The sequence below is a fragment of the Phodopus roborovskii genome, unplaced genomic scaffold, assembly GCF_943737965.1.
Source record: "Phodopus roborovskii unplaced genomic scaffold, PHOROB, whole genome shotgun sequence".
Taxonomy (NCBI): Eukaryota; Metazoa; Chordata; class Mammalia; order Rodentia; family Cricetidae; genus Phodopus; species Phodopus roborovskii.
This window is the reverse complement of record NW_026125295.1, coordinates 2,553,324-2,577,116: the sequence shown is the minus strand read 5'-3', so window position 1 is coordinate 2,577,116 and position 23,793 is coordinate 2,553,324. Positions and strand designations below refer to the sequence as shown.

The 23,793-nt window shown below is 39.3% G+C and overlaps 1 protein-coding gene across 31 annotated transcripts in view; it reads right to left on the bottom strand.

The window, feature by feature from the left end:
- Clasp2 (cytoplasmic linker associated protein 2) overlaps nucleotides 1–23,793 on the bottom strand; it is a 165,882-nt gene that overhangs the window by 92,516 nt on the left and 49,573 nt on the right. For 25 of the 31 annotated variants that reach the window (XM_051201527.1, XM_051201557.1, XM_051201535.1 and 22 more), the window contains one exon: nucleotides 16,425–16,571. In XM_051201527.1, coding sequence (XP_051057484.1) covers nucleotides 16,425–16,571 — 147 coding nt within the window. Of the gene's footprint in view, nucleotides 1–16,424; nucleotides 16,572–16,951; nucleotides 17,154–23,793 lie in introns of those variants that run through there. The other 6 variants (XM_051201689.1, XM_051201707.1, XM_051201725.1 and 3 more) reach the window with 1 other exon arrangement.

Below are 23,793 nucleotides of genomic sequence, written 5' to 3'. Positions count from 1 at the left end.
GACGCAATCTTGGGCATGTAGTCAAAGAGGTGGTGAGCTGAGCGTGCATCAACCACGTGGTGCCTAGAGGGCCCGCCCAAGCCTTCCACCTCTCTTCTCTCCTGCTTCTTCCAGCACTTACATCTTCCCTCTCCTTCTCCATGAACCTTGGAAGGGGTGACACATTTGCAGCTGGGTACTCAGAGTCTTAGGACTTTGACCAGTTTATGAGTTTCTAAAGTCCCCACTGACCACTGCAGGAAATGTTCTCTGCCTGCAGCCACCTACTCATAGCATTTAGGTAAGCTCTAGTGACCGCGACCTCCACTGGTACCCACAGCTCTGGGGAGAGTAACTGCTTCATGTCATTTACTTAAGTGCGCTCCAGACTTAAGTGTTCTCTTTTTGTATTTGTTTTTAAATGTATGCGCTTTATGTGTGGGGATGATATGTGTGCATGTGTGTGCCTATTAAAGGGTGCCAGATCCCCCCCCCGCCCTCCCCCAGAGCGGGAGTTTCCAGAATCTGTGAGTCACTCAGTGTGAGTGCTAGGAACCAAATTCAGGTCTTCTGCAATGGCAATAAGAATTCTTAACCACTGAGCCACCTCTACAGCCTTATTTTCATATATTTTTTAAAATATTTATTTTTATTTTATGTGCCTTGGTGTTTTACCTGCATGTATGTCTGTGAAGGTGCCAGGTCCCCTGGAACTGGAGTTACAGACAGTTGTGAGCTGCCATTTGAGTGCTGGGAATTGAACCCAGGTCTTTTGGAAGAGCAGGAGGTGCTCTTACCATCTCTCCAGCCGATTTTCACATTCTCAATCAACAAAATCCACTGCACATGCCTAATTTGAAAATTCAAAATCTCAAGTGCTCCGAGAGCAGAAACACTCTGAGCATTGTGATCACTAGTCCCCAGCGTCAGTCTCACTGCATTTAGAATCCAGTCAGGGGCCTCTGGGTATATCTACAAGTGTTTCCAGTTAAAATAAGACAGAAACCTAACTTTCCTTTCAGTTGTTTGGTTTTTTTTTTTTTGTTTTGTTTTGTTTTTTTTGTTGCTGTTGTTTTTTTGTTTTTTGTTTTGTTTTGTTTTTTCAAGACTGGGTTTCCCTGTTTAACAGCCCTGGCTGTCCTCGAACTCACAGAGATCCTCCTGCCCCTGCCTGCCACATGCCCCCACACCTGGCTGAAACTCAACTTTCAGTGTGCATGCACCATTCCATAGGCTGGGGTCTGAGACAGAACAGAGAAGAAAAGGAGCTGGCTTAGCACTAGCAGCCTTTACTCCCGCTTCATGATTATGTAACTCGCTACCTTACCATCCAGCAACCGGGTCTTCCACACGAGGATGGGTGCATCCCTCAAATTCTAAATCAAACAAAACTGTTCTGCCACTGTGTGGTCCCTTGTCAGACACTTGGTCAGAGCGAAGCGAAAAACAACTAATGCAAGCAGCTCTGTGACGTCACAAGTGAAGAGTTTCACACCATGCAGGGCTGCTTCAGAAACTAGCTTGTCTGAGATACATGAAATTATCTCTAGATCAGGGTATACTCAAATGAAGTTTATATTTAGACTTTGGTCCTATCCCCAAAATATCTCATTTTGCATATACAAACATTCCAAAATTTAAAAGTAGAAATATTTTACAAGTACTAAACATGACTTGTTCTAAGTATTTTGGATAATCTGTACTAAATGCTCCTCTAGAAAAATAGCATGCCTTGAGTCTTAGATGGCCCAGAGGTTGAGAGCACTAGGCCCCTCCAGAGGATCTGGGTTTGATCCCCAGCACCCACATGGCAGCTTCTAACCATTGCTAACCCAGCTCCAGGAGATCCAGTGTGCTCTTCTAACCAGTCATGCCAGTAGTACACAGACACACACGAAGGCACAGCACCCATACCAATAAAATAAAAAATAATAAACAAATTGAAAAATCAAGCGATGTAGGCCACTTCCTAACAGAGTCTGGGTTACTACTGGCAGTTCTGATTTCTAAATCTAACTCAAATATTTAATTACAAGTTTAGTGTTAAGAATTCAATACTTAAAACACACACACATGTATATCATAAGGAACAATTAAATTTTAAACCTTTCCAATTAGATAGTTTAAAGTTTGGAGCTAGATCCTAACAAAGGCAATCCCCATCAAAATCCCAGCACAATTCTTCACAGAAATTGAAAAGACAATTTTCAGCTTCTTATGGAAACGAAAAAAACCAAAGATGGCAAAAACAATACTGAATAATAAAAGAACTGCTGGATCTCAAACTGTACTACAGAACTGTAATAATGAAAACAGCATGGCATTGGCATAAAAAAACAGACAGGTTGACCAATGGAATCAAATTGAAGGCCCATAATACATTAGTCCTCACACCTATGTACACCTGGTTTATTGGTTTTAAAAATCTAGAAATACGCACTGGAAAAAAAGATAGCATCTTCAACAAATGTTGCTGACCAAACAGTATGGCTGCATGTGAAGAGTGCAAACAGATCTGTACTTGTCACCCTGCACAAAACTGAACTCCAGACGGATCAAGGACTTCAATATAAGACCAGAACGACTGAATATGATAGAAGAGAATGTGGGGAATTGTTTTAAAATCATTAGTTAAAGAAAAGATTCTCTGAACAAAACACCGATACCGCAGGAAATAAGAAAAACAACTAAATGGCACCTTATGATGAACCTGAGAAGCTTCTGCATAGCAAAGGACACCATCATTTGTACAAAGATTTTTACCAACCACACATTTAACAGGGCTAATATCTAAAATATGTAAATAACTCAAAAACTGTACATCAAGAACACAAATAACCCAATTTAAAAATGGGGTACAGATCCAAACAAATTCACTAAGGAGGAAACTCAAATGGCTAAGAACCACTTAAAGAAATGTTCAATGTCCTTAGTCTTTCAGGGAAATGGAAATTAAAATTACTTTGAGATTTCATCTTATGCCAGCCAGAATGCCCAAGAACAACAACAACAAAAAAAAAAACAAAAACAAAAACAAAAACAAAAAAAAATGACAGCTCGTGATGGCAAGGATATGGGGTAAGAGGAACACTCATCTATTGCTGGTAGGACTGCAAAATTGTATAGTCATTAGGGAAGATAGTATGGTGGTTTCTGGGGAAGCTGGGAATAGATTATATTAGTGTATGCCACTTGTGGTGGACTGGATGAGATTGGCCACGCATGCTTAGTCCCTAGCTGTCAGGGAAAGATTAGGGAGTACAGTCTCACTGGAGTAGGTGTGGCTTTGCTGGAGGAGTTGTGGGTGCTTTGATATTTCAAAAGCCCTTACTGCACCCCCAACCCCAGTCTGCTGCCTCTGGATTAGAATGTAGTTCTCAGCTACTTCTCCAGCACCATGCATGCCTGCCTGCCGTCATGCTTCCCGCCATGATGATGGACTAAACCTCTGAAACCTTGGTAAGCAAGCCTTCAATTAAATGCTTTCTTTTATAAGAGTTGCCTTGGCTATGGTGTCTCATTACAGCAATGATAAGCCTAACTGAGACAGTACTTGGGCCCAAACGACTCTATATTCTACTACAGAGACACTTGTTCAAGCATGTTCATTATTGATCTATTCATAACAGCCAGAAAGTAGAAATAGTCTACTTGTTTGTCAATGGATGAATAGATAAAGAAAACATGGCACATTTACACAATGAAATTATTGCTCAGATGTTTAAAAAAAAAATCATGAAGTAATGGTAAATGGATGGAGTTAGTTATCTGAGTAAAGTAACCCATGCCAAAAAGACAAATGTGTGGATGTTAGCAATTACGACTTTGATAAGGAAACTACAATCCATATAACCACAGGTTAGATATTAAGCTAAGAGGAAGGAAAGGATCTCCCCAAGAAGGGGAAAGAGACTAGCTATAGGGGAGGGGAGGCTGAAACAAGGAGGTTCAAATGGGGAGAGACAGGGAAGATGAGGAGAAGGGTTTGGGGGGGACAGCAAAAACTAAGGGTAATCTGGTGGGCTGTATGGAAACCTAATTTAGTAGAAGCTTAGTAAAATATATACATATATGAAAGAAATCTAAACTAGAATCATCAACAAATGGGAGATAAAAAATTCCAACTAAACTTCTCTCACCACCAAATGAAACCCCCAGTGGTAGGAATGGGTTACGTCTAACTGAGTTGTTGGCCAAAGGGGCCTTATGAAAACCTCAAAACAAACAAACAAGCAAATTCTACACAGCCTCATGCCAAGACTATGGGTTGCTCTCCACAACCTAATGGTAAGGCCCTACTATTGAAGACAAAATCTACGTAATTCTTATAACATGGTGAAACAGGTGCCTTGATAATTGTTCTTATTGCATTTACTTTTTTAGATAATAACTGACATTTATTCTTATTGTGTATAGTATTACTGTAATAAAGTTAAAACCTTTCCTTTTTACTTAGACAAAAAGGGGGAAATGCCTTTGTACTGTTGCTCCAAGACCACCAATAGAGGGAGGAGTTTTCCAGTGAACCCCGATGAAGACAGAGAGGCACAAAGAGGAAGACAGAGGAGCTTGAAACATTGCCGGGTTTTTCTGATGTGTGAAACATGGACAGCAGAGTCAGCGGGACATCCCTCAGTTGTTCTTTGGATTCATCAGGGTTTTACCTCAATTTCTGACTCCAGAGTGTTTACTAGTACTAGCACAATTAAAGTTAACATATTAAAAAGTGGCTAGTTTTAGAACCAATATATACAAACCAATTTCTTTTCTTTGCATTGGCAGTGGTGACAGGTTCACAAACTTAAAAACAGACAAAGTTTAACAAAAACATACCTTGGAGCACCTAGAAATAAGCCAACCAAATCAATCTAAAAAGGAAACAAATGGTGTGCTGCCTAGTTTTATTTCAACTTAAAACATGCTAGAGACATCTGAGAGAAAGATGGGGCTGAAGGCAAGTCTGTAGGCCACTTTTTTTTTTTACTGACTGATGCAGGAGAGCTCAGCCTAATGTTGGAGATGCTATCCTTGGGCTGGGGGTTCTGGAAGGCAAAAGAGAGTGTGCTGAACAAGTCATGAAGAGCAAGCCAAGAAGCAGAGCTCCTCTTTGCCCTCTCTATCAGCTCCTGCCTCTAGGTTCCTTCTCTCTGCCTGGGTTCCTGCTCTGACTTCCCTTCCTTGATGGGACCGTAAGCTAAAATAAATCTGACTCTCCCCAACTTGCTTTTGATCATAGTGTTTTATCACAAGAGAAACTCTACATAAGACAAAAGGTACTAGGCATTTAAAGTCCCCAAATAAACAAAATGAACTCCATGTTCATGACAGGACAAATGTTCACCATAAAGAACTCCGCTCACTCTTCCAAGGTACAGCACTCATAATCAGGCTCACAAAAGGGGATTTGTCAAACTGACTAAAAACTACTTAGATGAGCAACAGGTCAAGAACTGGTGCTGGGTGGTGGTGGCACATGTCATTAATCCCAACACTTGGGAGGCAAAGGTAGGTGGATGTCTGAGTTTGAGGCCAGCCTGGCCTACAGAGCAAGTTCCAAGACAAACCAGTTACACATGGTTAAACACTGTCTTGAAAAAACAAAGAAACAAGAAACAAACGAACAAACAGTCCTTCAGAAGAAACATGAAGTACATTCTCTATCAAATGTAAAAACGTAAATACTAAAATAATGATTAATGGATTGTCACAAAGGAATAGACCAAGTAAAGAATAAAATGGAAAGTTCAAAATAGACCTAAGCATTTATGAAACCTTTAAATATAACACATATACCAATCTATGTTCTGTTACTATGACAGCATGCCTGAGACTGGGAACAATGGCAAAACAGAATAATATGGGACACAGTTTGGAAGTCTGGAAGTCTTGAGAGCCTCATAACAAATGCCGTAATAGTGGTGCATACAAAGGGAGAGGTAAGTCTGGCAAGATATGAATCCAGACAGATTGGGGACTCAAGCTTACTCTTTCACCATGGACCACGAAAATTTCTTAATGTCTTATAAAAAAGGAGTACCAACAATGACTGAAACATTTCACACTGGGACCTATTCTTCTAGGCTTTATACTATTTCTCCATAATGCCACAGTGAGGAGCAAGTCTGCATCACACATCAAACCACAGCAAAGAACCCTGATTCAATCTAGGCATAGTGGCACATGCCTAAAATTCCAGCACTTGAGAGGCAGAACCCAGAAGATCACAAGTTCAAGACCAGCCTGATCTCCATATTTAGTTCTAGAACAGGCTAGATTATAGTGACATCTATCAAATCAATAAATGAATGAATGAATGAATGAATGAATGTGAAAGTAATGAGGAAAATAGATCCTTTTCATCAATGTCCCAATGTTTAACAAAATGCTAACAGATCATCCATCTTAATATATATATATATATATATATATATATATATATATATATATATATATATATATAAATAAAATTATTGCTGGGAGGTTATGGCTCACACCTTTATTCCTAGCACTCGGGAGGCAGAGGTAGGCAAATCTCTGAGTTTGAGGCCAGCCTAGTCTACAGAGAAAATTCCAGGATAGCCTGGGCTATATAGAGAAACACTGTCTAGAAAAACAAACAAACAAAAACCCAAAACAAAACAAAAGCCTTTATCAGGTAGTAAAAACTTATAGTAGAGAGCCATGCCTTTAGTCCTGAGGCCAGTGAAGCTTTTTGAGTTTGAGGCCATGGTGGTCTATCTATACAGCAAGCCCCAAGCCAGCCAAGGCTACAGAGTGAAACCTGTCCCCATAAAACAAATGGGGAAAAAAAAAAAAAAACAACACAAAAGTTTCAGTAGACATTAGATTTATGAAAACACAGGCACCTTATCAAAGCAAATACGCAAGTAAATGTTCTATATAAATCTGTAGGAACTCAAAACAGAGTAAACAAAACTAAAGACCATGCTAGCAAAAAATAAAGATGAAAACCATTTCAGACTGCAATTCACAAGTAAGCAGCAGACAGAAACGCCTATGCCCATCAGAAATAACTGCAGAGACCTCTGTACAGAAAAGGTATTCTCCCAGACCAGAGCTAAGTGGCACTTAAAAGTAAAAGTACCCCTTCAAATATTGGTGGGCAAAGGAAAAGAAGACACAAAAAGGCTTCAGAAAAACAAAGTAATTCTAGATTCAGAAGTAGAAACTTGACACAGAATCTAGCTGCATTTTCAAAGACCAACACCTGAGCATACCAAGACATGAGCAAACTTATTCCAGACCCACAACACTCATCAAGAAGGAAAATCCAACAGAATGTCTAAACACAGAGTAGAATAAAATGAAAACAGAGTAAGAATGAAGCTTTTCTGATAGTAACAAGAACTTTTTGAAAAACAAGGCCCAACCATTAAGAGGAAAAGAATCATAAGCAGCAGCAGAAATTCAAGGGAATAAGCAGCTATTGCAGGCATGAAAGAATGACAAAGCAGTGTGCAAACTCAGAACACATACACAAGGTTTTAAAAGGCAACTGACTAAAGTCAGACAAGATGGTTTTTAAAAAAAGACAAAATCACCGAGAATTAAGTCACCAGTTATCCAAGAGAGAATACATACATCCTTGCTTTGAATGCTAAAGTTAGTTTAAATTTTTCTTAGAACATTTGAAGGAATTTTAATATTGAAATGACACATTTGAAGACACATAAGACATATATGTTATAAATAAATTTATATAAAATAAAAAGACTGATGGGAGATGTCATTCTGAAAATATGTTTCTGGTATTGGTTAATGAATAAAGCACTGTTGGCCAATAGGAAAGCAAGATACTATCTTGGCGGGATTAGGAGACAAGGAAGATTCAGGAAGTAGTAGGGAGGAGAATCAAGATGTAGTGCCAACAGGGTAGAACTCTGGGCCCTCTCTCCGGTAAGATAAGACCATGTGGAAATACTTGGATTAATAGAAATGGGTTAATATTTAAGACAGAGCTAGCCAATAAGTAATGCTAGTGACAGGCCAACAGCTTTATATCTAATACAGAGTCTCTGTGTGTTATTTGGGGCTGGCACGGCACTGGGGCCAGGCCGCGGGAAAACCGCTCATAACAAAGGTCTATAGGAAGAAGTTAGATAACATCACAAAGAAATCAAGGCAAAAAGAACACTGGGACAAACTAAAAAGACAACTAGTGTAGACTCTTTAAAATGTCATGGTCATGGGATTATTTTAGGGACAATACACAGAAGCTTCTTGTACGTAACAACTGAATTGTGGTCACAGCTGAACATGCCTTCTAACTCTGAAGATGTGCACATTGATAATTAGGGGTGAGATGTCATGTCTTACATTTACTTTTGTTGTTGTTGTTGTTGTTTTCTACCCAAAAGCTTAGGCATGAAAATGTATCTGAAGATAGAAAATTCATAGTAATATTTGGAATTGCTGGTTATACATGCAGAAAATGAATGCTTACTACTTACCAACTGTGCTGCATATAAAAATTCTTTGTAATGGAAAAAATAGAAAACTGAGTCAGGGAGAGTTCAAAGTCAGCTAGTCTACAAAGCAAGTTTCAGGACAGCCAGGGCTACTCATCATAAAAAACAAAACAAAACAGAACAAAACAAAAAAGTAAAATGAAAGTACAGACACTGATTCAAACATAAAGGTGGCATTTCAATGAAGTAAAGTATGTCTGACTTAACTGGGGACATGTATAAATAAAATGGAGGGAGAGAGTTAAGTTGGGCATATCGCCACTTTATACAAAATAAATAAAGTCGGGGGGAAGTACTATTATAGGAAACTAACAGTATTTTAATAATTTTAGTGTTCTTACTAAGTCTTTATTGAAGAAAGCAAAGTTAGAGTCAAAGGAAAAAGGACAGATTTTCTGATATCACAATAAAAACATGAGTTGAAGCCTGTTTCAAAAATGCACAGTGACTAAAGAAAGACAAAAATTTAAAAATTTAAATTTCAATAAATTCATAAGCTAAAACAGCATTTCTGAACATCATTAGAAGATAAACTCCTAGCATGTGAGGTCACTGTTGTCTACACACTGGTATGTCTCAGATTACAAACACTAAAATTCTTTGGATACATTTAATGCCCTCTTAAGGCACTTGTTACACGCCTGAACTTGATTCTCAATTACTCACACGGTGGAAAGAGAGAACAAGCTACCATACATCCCGCCCCCATGTACATGTGCACAAAATGAACAAAATAAAATAAATGTAAAAAGGCTTTCAAAGCCTTTAGCAAATATTTGCTAGCTGCTGCCCAAAAATAAAGGTAGACAGAAAATGCAAACTAAAAGAAATCATTTTCACACATCAAAATGGCAAAAACTAATAAGGTTGTTTTACATGTATATTTAAAAGCAGAGAGGGTAAAATAATATTATTTAAAGATACAACTTTGGATTAAGTAATCACACTGAGCAAATTTTCTAGCAAATAGAGACATAGTAATGTCATATCACGGGATCTGCATTCTCCCTGACATGACATGACACTGCAAATAAGTTAAATGATATGGAAAGGGAAATGGGTTTTTAAATCACGGCTACCACCTAACAGTGTCCCCCACAATCTCCTGTGCCACGTGCCTACTGTGTTCCCCAAAAGCAGACGGCTGGTGTTTGAAGATGAACCTGCAGGAGGTGAAGGAAGTGAGCTTCTTGACTGAGACTAGCAGCTTTGTTAGAAAGAAGGGGGCCTGAACACTGCTTCACACGGTGTTATGAGCACGAGGACCTTCAGCATGGGCCACTACCAAGATAATACATTGCCCAGCATATCTTTATTAGAGAAAATAATATATCCTCTGTAAATTATCCAGTCCAAGGCATACTGATATAGTAACAGAGAAAAGACTATTAAAACTATCAAGATGTTAACATGGAGGTAATAGCTTCCATTCTTGATACCTAAGAATACATTCTTCACTAGGAGAGAATCTAATTTTAGGACCTACAAAAATAAAAAGGGACTAATGCTAGGTAGAAGCAAAGGAATCACACATTGGTTATCTCTGATTGATGACATTGCTGAGGGAAAATATTACTCAAGTTTTGAAAGACAATTTAAAATCATGTGTGTGTGTGTAAGTATATGCAAATGTGTGCAGGTGCCCTGAGAGGCTAGAGATATCGGATGTCCCCAGGCCTGGAGTTACAGCTGGTTGTAAACTGCCAGGTGAGTGCTAGGAACCAAACATGGTTTCTCGTTCAGAGCAGTGTATGGTGTTGAGCCATCTCTCCAGCCTCTCAATTGTTTTCAAATTATACTATTTATTTTAGTAATTAGCATGATTTTTATATTTAAAACAAAAGTGTGTCCCCTAATTCTTTTCAATGGCATGCAATATACAAAAAACATTTTTTGAAAAAGACAAATGACAAGTTAACAAGGAAAAAAAAAAAAAAAAAAAAAACCTTTAGTTCACAATATGCCCATCATAGAAATAACATTCAATGGTTCAAGTGCATTAGAAATGTATACAATATAAATATAAGCCTGGTATTATTGAAGCCATTATGGTAAACTTCTATACTTTACATGAATCAACTATGAGGTTAAACTTTTCTCCCACAGGTCCATCTTTTTTAAGGCAAAACTGGAACAGATTTGTGTCTGTGAGGCTTTACAAGGTTCTAACACCTCATTTCCCATCCAAAAGAATAGGTAAGCTCATCATGGGATAACTCAAATGATACCAGTAATCGTCTTAGAGACATGAGGTCATGAGCAGGCATTCATTGTAAGTATCTTTTTAAGACTGAGACCTGGAATTGGGGGCTGGAAAGAACAGTTCTGTTGGTGGAGAGGTCGCCTGGCATGCACACAACCCTAGCTAGGTTCCATCACCACTGGCAGAGAAGAAACTGGGCGCAGTGACACACACCTATAATCCCTATACTCCTAGCACTCATTCAGTATTGAGGCAAAAGTTTCAGAATTGCAAGGTCATCCTCAGATATATGACCAGTTCAAGGCCAGCCTGGGATACAGGAGAGCCTGCCTCAGAAATAAGACCCTGCCTGAATTGAATATCTCTCTATGGTCCTTTCCGTACAAACCATGGAGCGCAGCACAGAATAAGTTCCACATTCAACTGCAGATGAGAACAGTACCTTACAGTAGAGTATGGGTCCACAACTCACATATGCAAATTTCAAACAGATTGTTTTTGTCACTTTTCCTAAGTATTCTGAATGCCTCAAAAAAATAAGCCTTGCACAAAGAGATGCCTTTGACATTTTAAGTTTTACATGGAAAAAAACACTGCTAAGATCAAAGAAACTTAACTATAGTAAAACCCATACATTCAGTGAGAAAATGGACAACTTGCTACTTACACAAAAACATTATTTTCTCACATAATTTTTATCTTAAAACCAAAGTTAAGACTTATGGTGTCAGGGCATTGTATGATGTACAGTCAAAGATCCGAAGATCAAAAATACTTAAGTTGGAATGGTGACTGGCTGATCTTTAAGTTCCAAACTTAGTAAAAGACTTCTAGTAACTGGGGGAAAAAATTAAGAAGCGTATGTATGGACTTTTGTTTAGGAAATGCCCCGGAAATGGCACAAGAGACGTCCCTGACAGTGGGCACGCCACAGGGTCTTACCTCATCCCTGCTAACAACTGCTTCTCATGGGGAAAACACTCAACTCTGAGGTCTGTCTGTGAATATATAAAGGCTGGAATATCCTTTAGACCAACTCAGATCTAAAATTTTCTGAGTCATAGATCATTCCCCGTCATAAAGGGAGGAACAGGGAAGTAAAATAAAACCAAAGCACATATACAGAAATATTATTTGGGCTTTCTATTGGTTGTTTCTTTGGTCAACAGGATCTCAGTCCAGTCTGGCTTGAAACTTACTATGTAGCTTGAACTTGTGAGTGCCAGCATTACAGGAGGACAGAGTTCATGAAGTTTATATGATGCTCATGCATGTGAAGCAAGAACTCCACCAACTGAGCCACACCACAAGGAGACGGGGGTCCACTGGTAAAATTCTGCATCATAGACAACAAGCACTTTGAGATTAAACGTGTGTGATTCCTGCCATGCTTATTTATTTAAAAGAAAAAGCAACTCTCTTCCTTGTATGCTGGGGAATTGGGATGACTAGCATCATCTGTAGAAAGTGAGTCTTCAGAAATTACAAACACATAAAAATATAAACAAACAAAGAAAGAAATCTCAGGTCAGATATAAACAAAGGAAACTGAGAACTGAGCAGACACTACTGACTGAGATGCTGGCACTTAACTAATAACTAACACCAACACTATTACTTACTTACCAAGGCAGCTCCAGGCTGGCCTTGACCTGCTGTGTTGCTCAGGGTGAACTTCTACCATGGAGTGCTGAGGTTGTCAGGCTAAAGTAATTTCAAAGTAGTCTTTGATATTAAAGGGAAATAACAGAAAGAAAACACTTTGGGCTGGAGAGATGGCTCAGAGATTAAGGTCACTGACTGCTTTTCCAGAGGACCTGAGTTTAATTCTCAGCACCCACATGGTGGCTCACAATCATCTGTAATGAGATCTGGTGCCCTCTTCTGGCCTGCAGGTGTACATGCAGGCAGAACACAGTATGTATAATAAATAAGGATGATAGGAGGGAGAGGGAAGGGGGAGGGAGGGAAGAAATGATGGAACAAAGGAAGAAAACACTTGGTTCATATAAATGAGTGAGCAAGAAAGAAAAGACAAGGAACTTTTGAAAACAGGATTTGTTCAGTAGTGTGTGGATAATGCAAGTTACTAATCTCAAAATCTAATACTAATTATATACAATGAAATTACACCATTGCCCAATTCTTCTCGTATTTAAAAAAACAAATAGTATAGAAACAGCTGCTACTATGACTCAGAAAACAAACTTTGAAGGCAATCTCAAAGCCAGGCATGATAATGCATACAGGAAGATCAGGCCTTCAAGGCCTGCCTTGGCTACATAACAATTTGGTGGCTAGTCTGGGCTCCAGGCAACCATTAAAAAGAAACAATCACAAACTAAAATATTGCAAAGAAGGCCAAATTTCAACAGGAAAACGTGTAAGTCTTGACATTCACAATGTAAAAGTCACAGGCTTGCTGACTGTGTGCTGAGTCTCACCAGCTAAACTTTAATTTGACCCTGGGCTGCTGAGCATTGCTGAGCTTGGGAGCAGAAAACCCTGCTTGTCAACAGAGATGAGCATGGCAGCAACAGCAAGGTGGTTTCTAGACTTTGCTCCTTATTAGACATTCTACCCTAGGCAAGTTACTTAATTTCTCCAAACTACAATCCATTCATCAGTAAAATTAAGGAAATGAAGTATTTAAGCTCTTCGATGAAAAGACTGTAAGCAATACTTAAGAAGAAGAGCCGGAGGGGAGGGAAAAGAGGAAAGAGGGAGATCAAGAGAGCAAGAAGATATGCATCCTTCAAGAACAGCTTTGTCCAAAACTAAATTGATGATCCCTCTGGATAACAATGCCAAATTTAATAAGCTAAAATTCCCTCCTCTTCTCTTTCAGTGAGCACCAGAAACGCAGTCCAAAGAGTCAAACAAGTGGCACACACCTATAACCCTCGCTTTCAGGAGGCTGAGGCAGGAGGATATAAAGTTCAAGGCCAGGCAGCTTGGGCTACAGAAGGGGCTTGAGGCTAAGTGGAAAAAGCCTGAGGTATGAGAAAAGACTATTGAAAGTTACATTCATTCACCTTTTTTTTTTTTTTTTTTTTTTTTTTTTTTTTTTGGGTAAGTCATTTAATTGTACTGTCCTCAAAAACCAAAGGCGGGGGGCGGCGACGGGGATATGGGACAGGAAGTGGGGGGGGACATGCCTAAACAACAACAACAAAACAATAACTGGGGCGGGAGGAACTGCTCAGCACTTAAGATCACTGACTGCTCTTCCAGAGGACCTGGGTTCAATTCCCAGCACCCACATGGCAGCTCACAGCTGTCTCATGTCTCATACAGTTCCAAGGGATCCAACACCCTCACACAGACACACATGCAGACGAAACCAAAGTACATAAAATAAACAAGCAAATTAATTTTAAAAATTAAAAAAGAAAGCTATCAGAATACAACAACAATAAAAACACTTAGTCATAGGACAATTGATATATGCTGAAAAGATACATAAGAATGATGGAATGGTATATAACAGTAAAAAAAAAAAAAAAAAAAAAAAAAAAACCCCTAAAGGCAATCCAAATATCTATACATAAATAATTTTCAGCTAATTTAAGACCATGATAAACGAGGGTAAAAATAATGGGTAGGAAAAAGGAATATATATGATGATACAATACAAACAGTGACAACTTTATCTTCTCAAGAAAATACTGGTATGTGTAGAAATAAGTAAGAAGAAGCCATTTCCTCACGAGAGCTAGTGCAAACGTACACTTCTGCTCTTGACTGTCTACAGAGCTGGTCCTTTCATCACATGGTAGCTGGCCACTGATAGGATAATATTATGAGTTCTGTGAGGCAGGTCCGTCCAATACAAAGATGTTGTGGCAAGTATAAGAAAACTCCTGGTAGCTAATTTAAAAATCAATACGTCTGCCAACACTAGAATATCTACAGTTAAGCTTTCAAAGAAAGACCGATAGCCAAGAACGGCATTAATTTCAGAAACATTATCAATATCCCCTGGCTAGTAGCTTGTTTCTTAGACAGAAAGACAGGCAATAGAAGCCTAGCATGGTAGATGGCATATGCTTGTAACTCCAGCACATGGAATTGGGAGTTAGAGGTCAACTTGGGCTACAAAGGGAGACACAATCTTAAAGAGCCCATGACCAAACAGGTAACCAAGTTGTCAGGGACAAACAAAAGCAACAAGAATGAATCTGCAATTGCTGAAAAGTAGGAGGAGAAGAAAGAAGATAAGGCTGGGGGGGGGGGGAGGACAAGGTCTCTCAATTTTAGCGAAAGAGCCACTGTCTAGGATGATGTGATGACACAATCCTCACCTAACATTTTCCTATTTGCAAGGACTACAAACTACCAACTGCAGACCAGAGGGATTAAGTCAGTCATTCAAGAAAAACCTTCTTCCTTTTTTTTTTTTTTTTCCTCTTTTTCAAAACAATCGTAGTTATGGTACTATCAGAGAACCATGTGACCGATGATAAGTAAATTAGTATCTCAAATTTTATTCCAGAATTAACTCATAAAACCAGGACTAATTATAAATCACTAGTAGAGATTTATAAAAATGTTATGCACTATGTCATATATTCCAAACTATTTTCAGTAAGGGATTTGTGAAATTATTATAAGTTAGAGTTCTGTAATTAAAAATCAAGAAATCCACCCTCCTGTAATGACTAAACAGAGCTATTTGCTACAGAAGAAATCAAAGAATAGCACAAGGACCTTGCTGAAGAACATGTGTGTAAGAGAGCACCACGTGCTACAGTGTTGTAACTATCCCTGCAGAACACATTTCCTGATTGCTAAACAAAATGAAAACAGTTAAAATCCTTTCTTTAGAATTTTATGATATGTAAGAGTTAAACATTCTGAATCACATGACTTGGTTCCGTTGTGCTGAAATGGAAACAACCTAGTAGACATGCAGTTTTTATTTTCCTTTCCCTTTTTGTTGTTAATCAAGGTAACATAGACAAGATAAAACACAAAAATCTTCAAAACCTTCATTTCCACACCAGTTACTGTAAACAAGATGTTTCCAAGATATAACCAAGGCACACATTTTTGTGTGTGTAAGAGATGAGTGACCTCTAGCATTCAAATAGGTATTCATTCTTACAGACTCATCCTATCAGACAGATCCAGCAGAAACTCATACCTGGGAGATATTCATGGATCCTAATATGAAAAGTATATTAGAAATATACTAGAAACCTTTCTAAAAAGTCCAAGGACATGCTGTATACTTGCATTAAAAAACCTGATTTCTCCCATTTATTTATTTATTATTACTGAATCCAGAAACCATTTTTTGAGGCAGTATACTTGACCACCACCCAATTCTTATTGAGACAAATTATTCAGGACCCAGGATCTTCAACCATTTTAAATGTTCAGGCATTTAATTTAATATACCTAGACAACTGTGAAAATCCATTCTGTATTTCTGTACTTCAAAACACAGCAACAGTATACAAAAATGGCACAATCCTGAAATACCACTCCCTTTAAAAGACACATGCCAGACTCCTTTCAATCTTTCCTTAAAAATAAGTACCTATAAGAAACCACAAACTCATACATGTTCTTGCTGGAAGTAACAATTTGTAACAATCATTTCTAAAAGGCAACACACTTTATATGTTGCAGCACTCTCCCCAGACACCTGCATCTCTGCTGCAGTCACAAATAAACACATTGCTCTGAAGCATGGAACATTGAGATGCATGAAGCATGCACATAGACCTGAAATGGATTTGCGTTACCTCCAACCTTAGGGCCACCTGCTGAACCAGGCTTTCTCCCACTGTTGACAGGGTTTCCAGATGTTTTAGGTGCAGGAACCTTGAAGGCTGAAGCAGCTGATGATGGCCTGTTTCCATCCACTGATTCCTCATCATCAAAGCTTTTATCTGCACAAACAAAGCATAAAAAAAAAGATACTTAAGGAAGCTAAGCTTTTTCCATTCTCCATTAAGACTCAAAAATAAAATAGAGCTACAAATAAAATTTATTATTTAGGTAGGATACAAATTAAAAAAAAATAAAGATCCCTTGAATAAGCAATTATACATTAGTTAACACTTTACAAAACAAAGTGTGAATTAAAAATAAAAATACCACATTTCCTACACATACATGTCAAAACATTAAAGCAAACATATCAACTTTAGAACGGTCAAAGCATCTCTCTTTCTTGATGCTCATATAAGCATTTTTCTGCCAGCCCCTCCCATAGTCAGTCTTCAAGCACGCCCTGCCTTATTCCTATGCCCAGATTTCTGCAACTTACAATCACAGATCCGTTTGCAAATCAGCCGCCTCATTCCTCCGAATTTCCCTCACCCTAGAATAGCTCCTAATAGTTCACATGGCCAAATACAGTCAATTTGATACTAATCAAAGATTCTGTCAAAAATAGATAGAAACAACCACAGAGCCACCACTGAGGTTTGAGCCGGCATTTTTCTTTCTCTTCCCTGCCCTAGGTGCTGCAACAGCCAATCAGCTGCAAGGTGACATCATCTTATGGCAGCTACTGCTAGATGAAAGGTAAAAATTCTCCATGCATCTGAAGAATCCTCCATGTACTCACAATGTATTCTCTATCAAAAACTGTGAAAGCATTTCATACCAAAGGTTTATAAATCTGGATCTGTTTCCTCTTACTTAATACACATGAAAACCCATACAAATAGGACATTAGGTTTTAGGCAAGAGCCACTGAGCTGTGTGCTACTGCGTCGGGAAAGCATGAGAGCAGCAGGGCTCACTGTTGTACATAATTAACCATCTACAACCTCACAATGTGCTGCCTGCGTCGTGACAGACATGAAACCCAAGAGCCTCTTCGCTTAAGTGACTCTCAGGAGTTCTACAGTCTCCTTCTGGAATATTCATAGCCACACTGCTATCATCTCCTCACATACAAGCTCACCAGCCTCCAACCAACTCCTCCCTCCCCCACTCACTCACAAGACAGATGCCTAGGACTCTGCTGAGAAAGGGTTTTCTCTAGGACCCTGCACAAACCAATCCTGACAAACAAGATGGGTGAGGCAGAGAAGCAGCTTTACCACAGGCTTCAGACCTAGTCTGATTCTTCTTCCTGCCCCTCCCGTTTCCCCACACAGATGCTCACTCATCCAGAATAAGGATCTCCATGACGATGTAACACCAGTGTAACTATTAGACAGGGGCAAAGAAAAGAAGACCCTAACAAATGTTAAGACTGTTTATTAGGAAAAAATAAATAAATGATCTAAAATCATGTTCCATTTCGGCAAGTGTTTTGTTAACATCACTTCTACTCCCCTACCCTTCCCTGCATGCCAAAACCAGGTTCTAGTTTAAATACGACATTATCTTACCATAACACAATTAGGGAGACAGTGCAGAGAAAGTAATGATCTTAAAATTTCTGTTTTAAATATATCATTGTATTAAGTACACCAGAATGATTCAAAATAAACTTTTTTGGTTTATCATTTTACACACACACACACACACACACACACACACACACACACACGACAGGAAAAAAATGTACAGAAAGTCAGGCATTGGAACAGAGAAGGCAGAGGTTCCCATGGAAACGGTGTTCCCTTCCTATACACACAAGAACTGAAGAGATAGATATGTGTCCCTACCACTAAAAAAAAATTAACTCTTAACATCCTCAAGGTACTAGGATTTTTAAAACTTTGTTAACAAAGATAAGCATACATGTCCCAAGATACAAATACAAAATTTTCCCAAAAAGAATGCCAGTCTAATCAGTACGCAAATGCAAAGATTACCTTCATCTTGTGTCTCCTAAGCACTCTCCAAACCCCTAACTCAGCCAGTCAGTTTGGAATCCCCACAAAGCTGTAAAGAAGTAGAATATCTACTGTGGCCTCTAGAGTCTCATCACTAGATAGGAAAGTAATATCAGAAGACTCATTTTGTTGCTGATCACTCTGGTGTATGAAGTATCACAGTTTACTGGTGCCCATTGCACTGCTCACAGACATGAGCTATTCAGAGTTTGCAGGTATTATAAAGCTGGGTTCTTGAGAGAAAAAACAAAAGGGTCTGTGGATTTCAACATTACTGGCAAGCAGTAAACAAACCACAGATCACGCATCTCAAAATAAATTCTACAATTTCGTGTTTTTTGTTAACATAATGCTGTTTCAGATCTGAAAGCATTTTGTGTTATGAATTTGGGGATTAGGGATATTCAGCTAAGTATAAGTAGACTCATACAAATATTGCAAACACAGAGGGGGGGGAAAAACAAAATCTGAAAAAATACTCTTAGTCCCAAGCAATTCATATAAGGGATATTCAACGTGTAATTTATCTGGACCACAGGAAATCAAAGATGTATTTAGTAATATCTATGGCAGTGATCCTCGAATGTGGTTTTCATCAGACAAAGCTCAGGATCGCCTGACGTTCCTTGGAGATGCATTTTAAAATATTATTACACTTGTTAATTCTGTGTACCCATGTGCCATGGCATTCATGTGGAGGTCAGAGGACGGCTTCAGGAGTTCATTCTCTTTTTCTGTCACATTGGTCCAGGGGACTGAACTCAGGACATCAGGCACTGCAGCACCTTGACCTGCTCAGCCATCTTGCTGTCCCCTAAAATGTGAACTCTTAGGTATGAACTCACCTGTATTCCATCAGAAATTGTAAGAATGCAGCCGGATACACTGCAATTTAAGAGCCCCTAACAATCATGTGTGAGCCACTCAGAGGTTGGTAGATTTTCTTTTTAACAAAAAGGGTCACATGGCAAATATCATAGGCCTTGAAATCTACATACAAATGTCCTTTTGTGCATTTGCTCAATTATGACATGACAACAACAAAGCAACCCACAATCTACAATGAAATAAGTGCAGCTATGTTTCAGTGTCATGTAAAAAAAAAAAAAATAAGAGGACAATTGAGACAGGTCCAAAAGCAACAAGGTGCCAATCCCTGGTCTAGGGTAAAAACTAAAAGTAGAGTAATTTTAAAAATTACAAATAATAGTTAAAATAATTTTAAAAGCAGAAAAGTGAAAAAAATTAAATGAAGTCTGAAAGGATATAAAATTTTTAAAAAATACAATGAAAAATTATTTTTATGATAGATATGTGAATTCCACTCCCTGTATGCTGAAGTACAAGAACCATCTTTGTGTTCTAAAATAATTGAAGTGTGTTACTCTTTGAAGCAGTGAACTTCAAAGTTGGGCTTTCTTTTTCATTCCATTGACCATTAGGGCAATAGCAATTAGGCACAAATAGTCATTTGTCTCACTGAGCAGTTAGAAAAGGTGAACTTTTAAAATAATTTCTTGGGGCAGGGGGTAACCTGAAATGTTGTTCTTCAGTTTAAAACTACATCAAGAAGGAAGCTAGAGAAATGGTTTAGAAGTTAGAGAGCAGGCTGCTCTTCCAGAGGACCAAGGTTCAGCTCCCAGCATCCACACAGAGGCTTACAGGTGTCTGTAACTGCAGTTCCAGAAGGGTCTGACCTCCCTCTTCTGGCACCCTCAAGCCTTACCTGCATGTGATGCACACACGCACACGCACACACACGCACGCACGCACGCACGCACGCACGCACGCACGCAAAACACCCATACACATTAAACAAAAATAAATCTTAAAAAACAAAACAAAAACTACATTAAAGGACTGAAGAGATGAGTCAGCAGTTAAGAGTGTTCACTGCTCTTGTGTAAGAACCCAAATTTAGTTCCCAGCACCAGCGCCAGGCAGCCCCCCCCTAAGTCCAGCTCCAGAGAATCCAAACCACTCTTTCAGCCTCCACAGTCAGCTGCACTCATGTGCACAAATCACTACTACACTCACTGGACAAAATACATGATTTTTAAAAGTCTTAACTAAAAGCACCAACGTTTGACAACAAGAAACACAAGACTAGAACCAGTACTTCAGATATTCTACTCTATTGTCAGGTAAAAAGAACAGATCCAAACCCACACAACATGCAAGCAGAAGTTAGAATACCAAATGGCTAACTCTTAAGGTTAAAAGGAATCACAAGGCAACCCTTTTTGACCACCAGGGACGGGAGGTGACTCAGTGAGTAAAGTGCCCACTACACACTGCAGGACCTCGCCCACATAAAACTGGGTGTGATAACATATGCATCTGCCACCCCAGTGCTCCTATAGGGAGGAGAGAGGTGGTTTTGTGGGCCAGCCAGCCAGCTAGCCAGGCATATGCAGCAGGAAAACACCAAGAAACCTGTTTCAAACAATGTGGAAGGTGAGGACTGAAACCCACGGTTGTTCTCTGAGCCCACTCCCACACGGGGTCACCAGCACACACTTGCACTCACGCGAATGCACACAGCACTTCTACCACCACAAGTATCATCATCATCACACATAAGCAAACAGATAAGTAAATGAATAAAAGTGGGGGGGGTTGAGTGGGAGGGGAGGAGGAGAGAGGAAGCGACAAGAGACAGGGAAGTGAATCAAATCAAATGCTACAGTACAGTCAATGAGCCAGATACTCAAGTCCTACTTCAGTAGGCTGCTAAGAGCACAAACAAAATTCCTAAGAACACCCAAAGTATCAGAGGACAAGAATAATAGAGCAGGATGGACTTTGTGCTATCTATCTGCCTAATGGAAAAGGTGACATGATGGAGAACAGGAGAAATCGACAGATGGAGGAAAGGAGAGGGAGAAGAGACTGAACGAGTATGAACACCTGGTGGGAATAGGTGTGCTTAAATACTGCATTTCCTCTGTGAGTTCAAGATGTTCAAAAGGACCAGAGGGTAGGAAGCAAGAGCTGAGTGGGCTGTCTACATGAGGAAGATGAAAGAGGTAAGCAGATGGAAATAGGACACATCAACAAAGATGAAGGAGAAAGAGGTGACAGAAAGGGACTTGGAAGATGCCCATTCTGGAGTGTGGGACCTGGTTCCACAAGTTTTGAATAAATTCTTTTTTTAAATGTTAATTTTCTAGTTAGAAGAAGCTTCTTATACAACTTATTATATTTAAATGCATTCTCAAATAAGAAACACTAGTTTGTGTTTTATTACTTAAATGAGAGAGAAGGAGGATGGAGTAAACTAGAAATAGCAATAAAGTTTTACTTCTCAAAACCTCTTACATAAACTATGGCAAACCAGGAACATTTCATAAACCTAGGAGATGGGTATATGGAAATCTGTATTGAGTGCATGCATGCCTCTGCTATGGTTACGATACTGCATAATAAAATAATCATACAAGTAAAACAGTAACAACAGACTCAAAACAAAACAAAAAAAAAAAAAAAACCCAATAACAAAAACAAACCCAAATTCCTTCAAGGCTTCATAAAAAGCAAACAAAACCAAATGAATCCTCTCCCCCACCCCCACCACACACACACACACACACACACACACACACACACACACACACACACACACACTAGCTGGACCAAAGTGCAAGAAAAATGAATTGTTTAGTAGGTGTTAGGCTGTGTGGCCTGGACAAGATTTAGGAAAACAACAGACTCAATCGCACATCTATCTGGGTGGGGGAAGAAAGAGAAAGATGCAAACAGAAGAGGATGAAGGGGAGAAGGAAGAGATGAGCTACAGGAGGAGATGGAGGACACTGGCAGAAGGAAATACTGGAAAGGGAGGAAGGACGAGGGAAGGAGAGGAGAACCAGAACAAGCAGGGAAGGAAGCTCGGCCTGCCTTTGCTGCCTTCCACAGCAAGTGTGGAGGTTTGGGGAGCACTAAGCTGCTCACTCACAAGCTGGCTCCTGTGCCCAAAAAATCAAGAAAGCTTGGGGAAACAGGTTTTGTTTGGTCTTCTCATTTTCTTCAGTAGAACTCATTTATTTTACGTCTGTTAGGAAAACTTAAATTTCCTGTTTAGCATTCACAGATTCAGCCAGTCTTTTCAGATTTAAACCTGTAAATTAGTGTGCGTGTATCTTGCACAGACTCCTTTCAAGTCCACGCTACTTAGGGTTACATGGGTACAATAAACATTTTTAGGTTTTAACTATCACATCAATGCGATTCTTTAGGTGCTCGCTCTCTCTCTCTCTCTCTCTCTCTCTCTCTCTCTCTCTCTCTCTTTGGTATTTGGAAACAGTGTCTCAATATGCATATTTGGTTGACTTGGAACTCACTATGTAAATAAAACTGGTCTTAATTCATAGCTACCTGCCTCTGCCTCTAGAGTGAAGTTTCCTCCTTTCCTCCCTCCCTCCCTCCCTCCCTCCCTCCCTCCCTCCCTCCCTCCCTCCCTCCCTTCCTTCCTGTTTTGTGAGACAGGGTTTCTCTGTATAGCTCTGGCTGCCCTGGAACTCACTCTGTAGAACAGGCTGGCCTCAAACTCACAGAGATCTGCATGTCTCTGCCTCCTAAGTGATAGAATTAAAGGCATGTGCTGGCATCATCACCACTTGGCCAGAGTGAATTTCTTCAAATAGTCAAATTTGTGACAATTACTGGTGAGATCATTACTGGTCAAGCCAGATAGTATTACACATATGAAATTTAACATTGGTTTTAAAAGTTTGCTTTGAGAAGGGTGGTGGTGGCGCACACCTTTGATCCCAGCACTTGGGAGGCAGAGTATTATGCATGAATTAGAATTTACCTCCAAGTTTAGGTTTTTAACAAACATGTAAAGAACACTGTCTACATATTAAAGGTGCATTTAGTCTCTGGCAGCTATATAAAACTGGTAACAATGGGAAGGGTGAATGCTTCACAATTGTAAGCAACCTTAAAATAAAATAAAACCACAAAATTTGGTTCAGTTTAACTACCTCTGTTTAACCAGTGCTTGAAGACAAGTTTCATCCGTCTTGGATGTTTTAAAATTCTTGATACTCAGTTTTACTAGTGAATACTTTCAGCATACAAATATTGAATATTTTCTAGTTGTTATTAAATACTAAATAAAGGAAGATCGCTCCCTAAGTGTTAAACTATTAGTCAGCGTTTGTTACTATTCTTTCCTTTTGTATTTTACTGCAAAATACACCCAGTGTTGGGGCTGGAGAGATGGTTCAGCAGCAAAGAGCACTGGCTGTGCTTCCAGAGGACCAGGGTTCCATTCCCAGCACCCACACAGCACAACACAACCATCTGT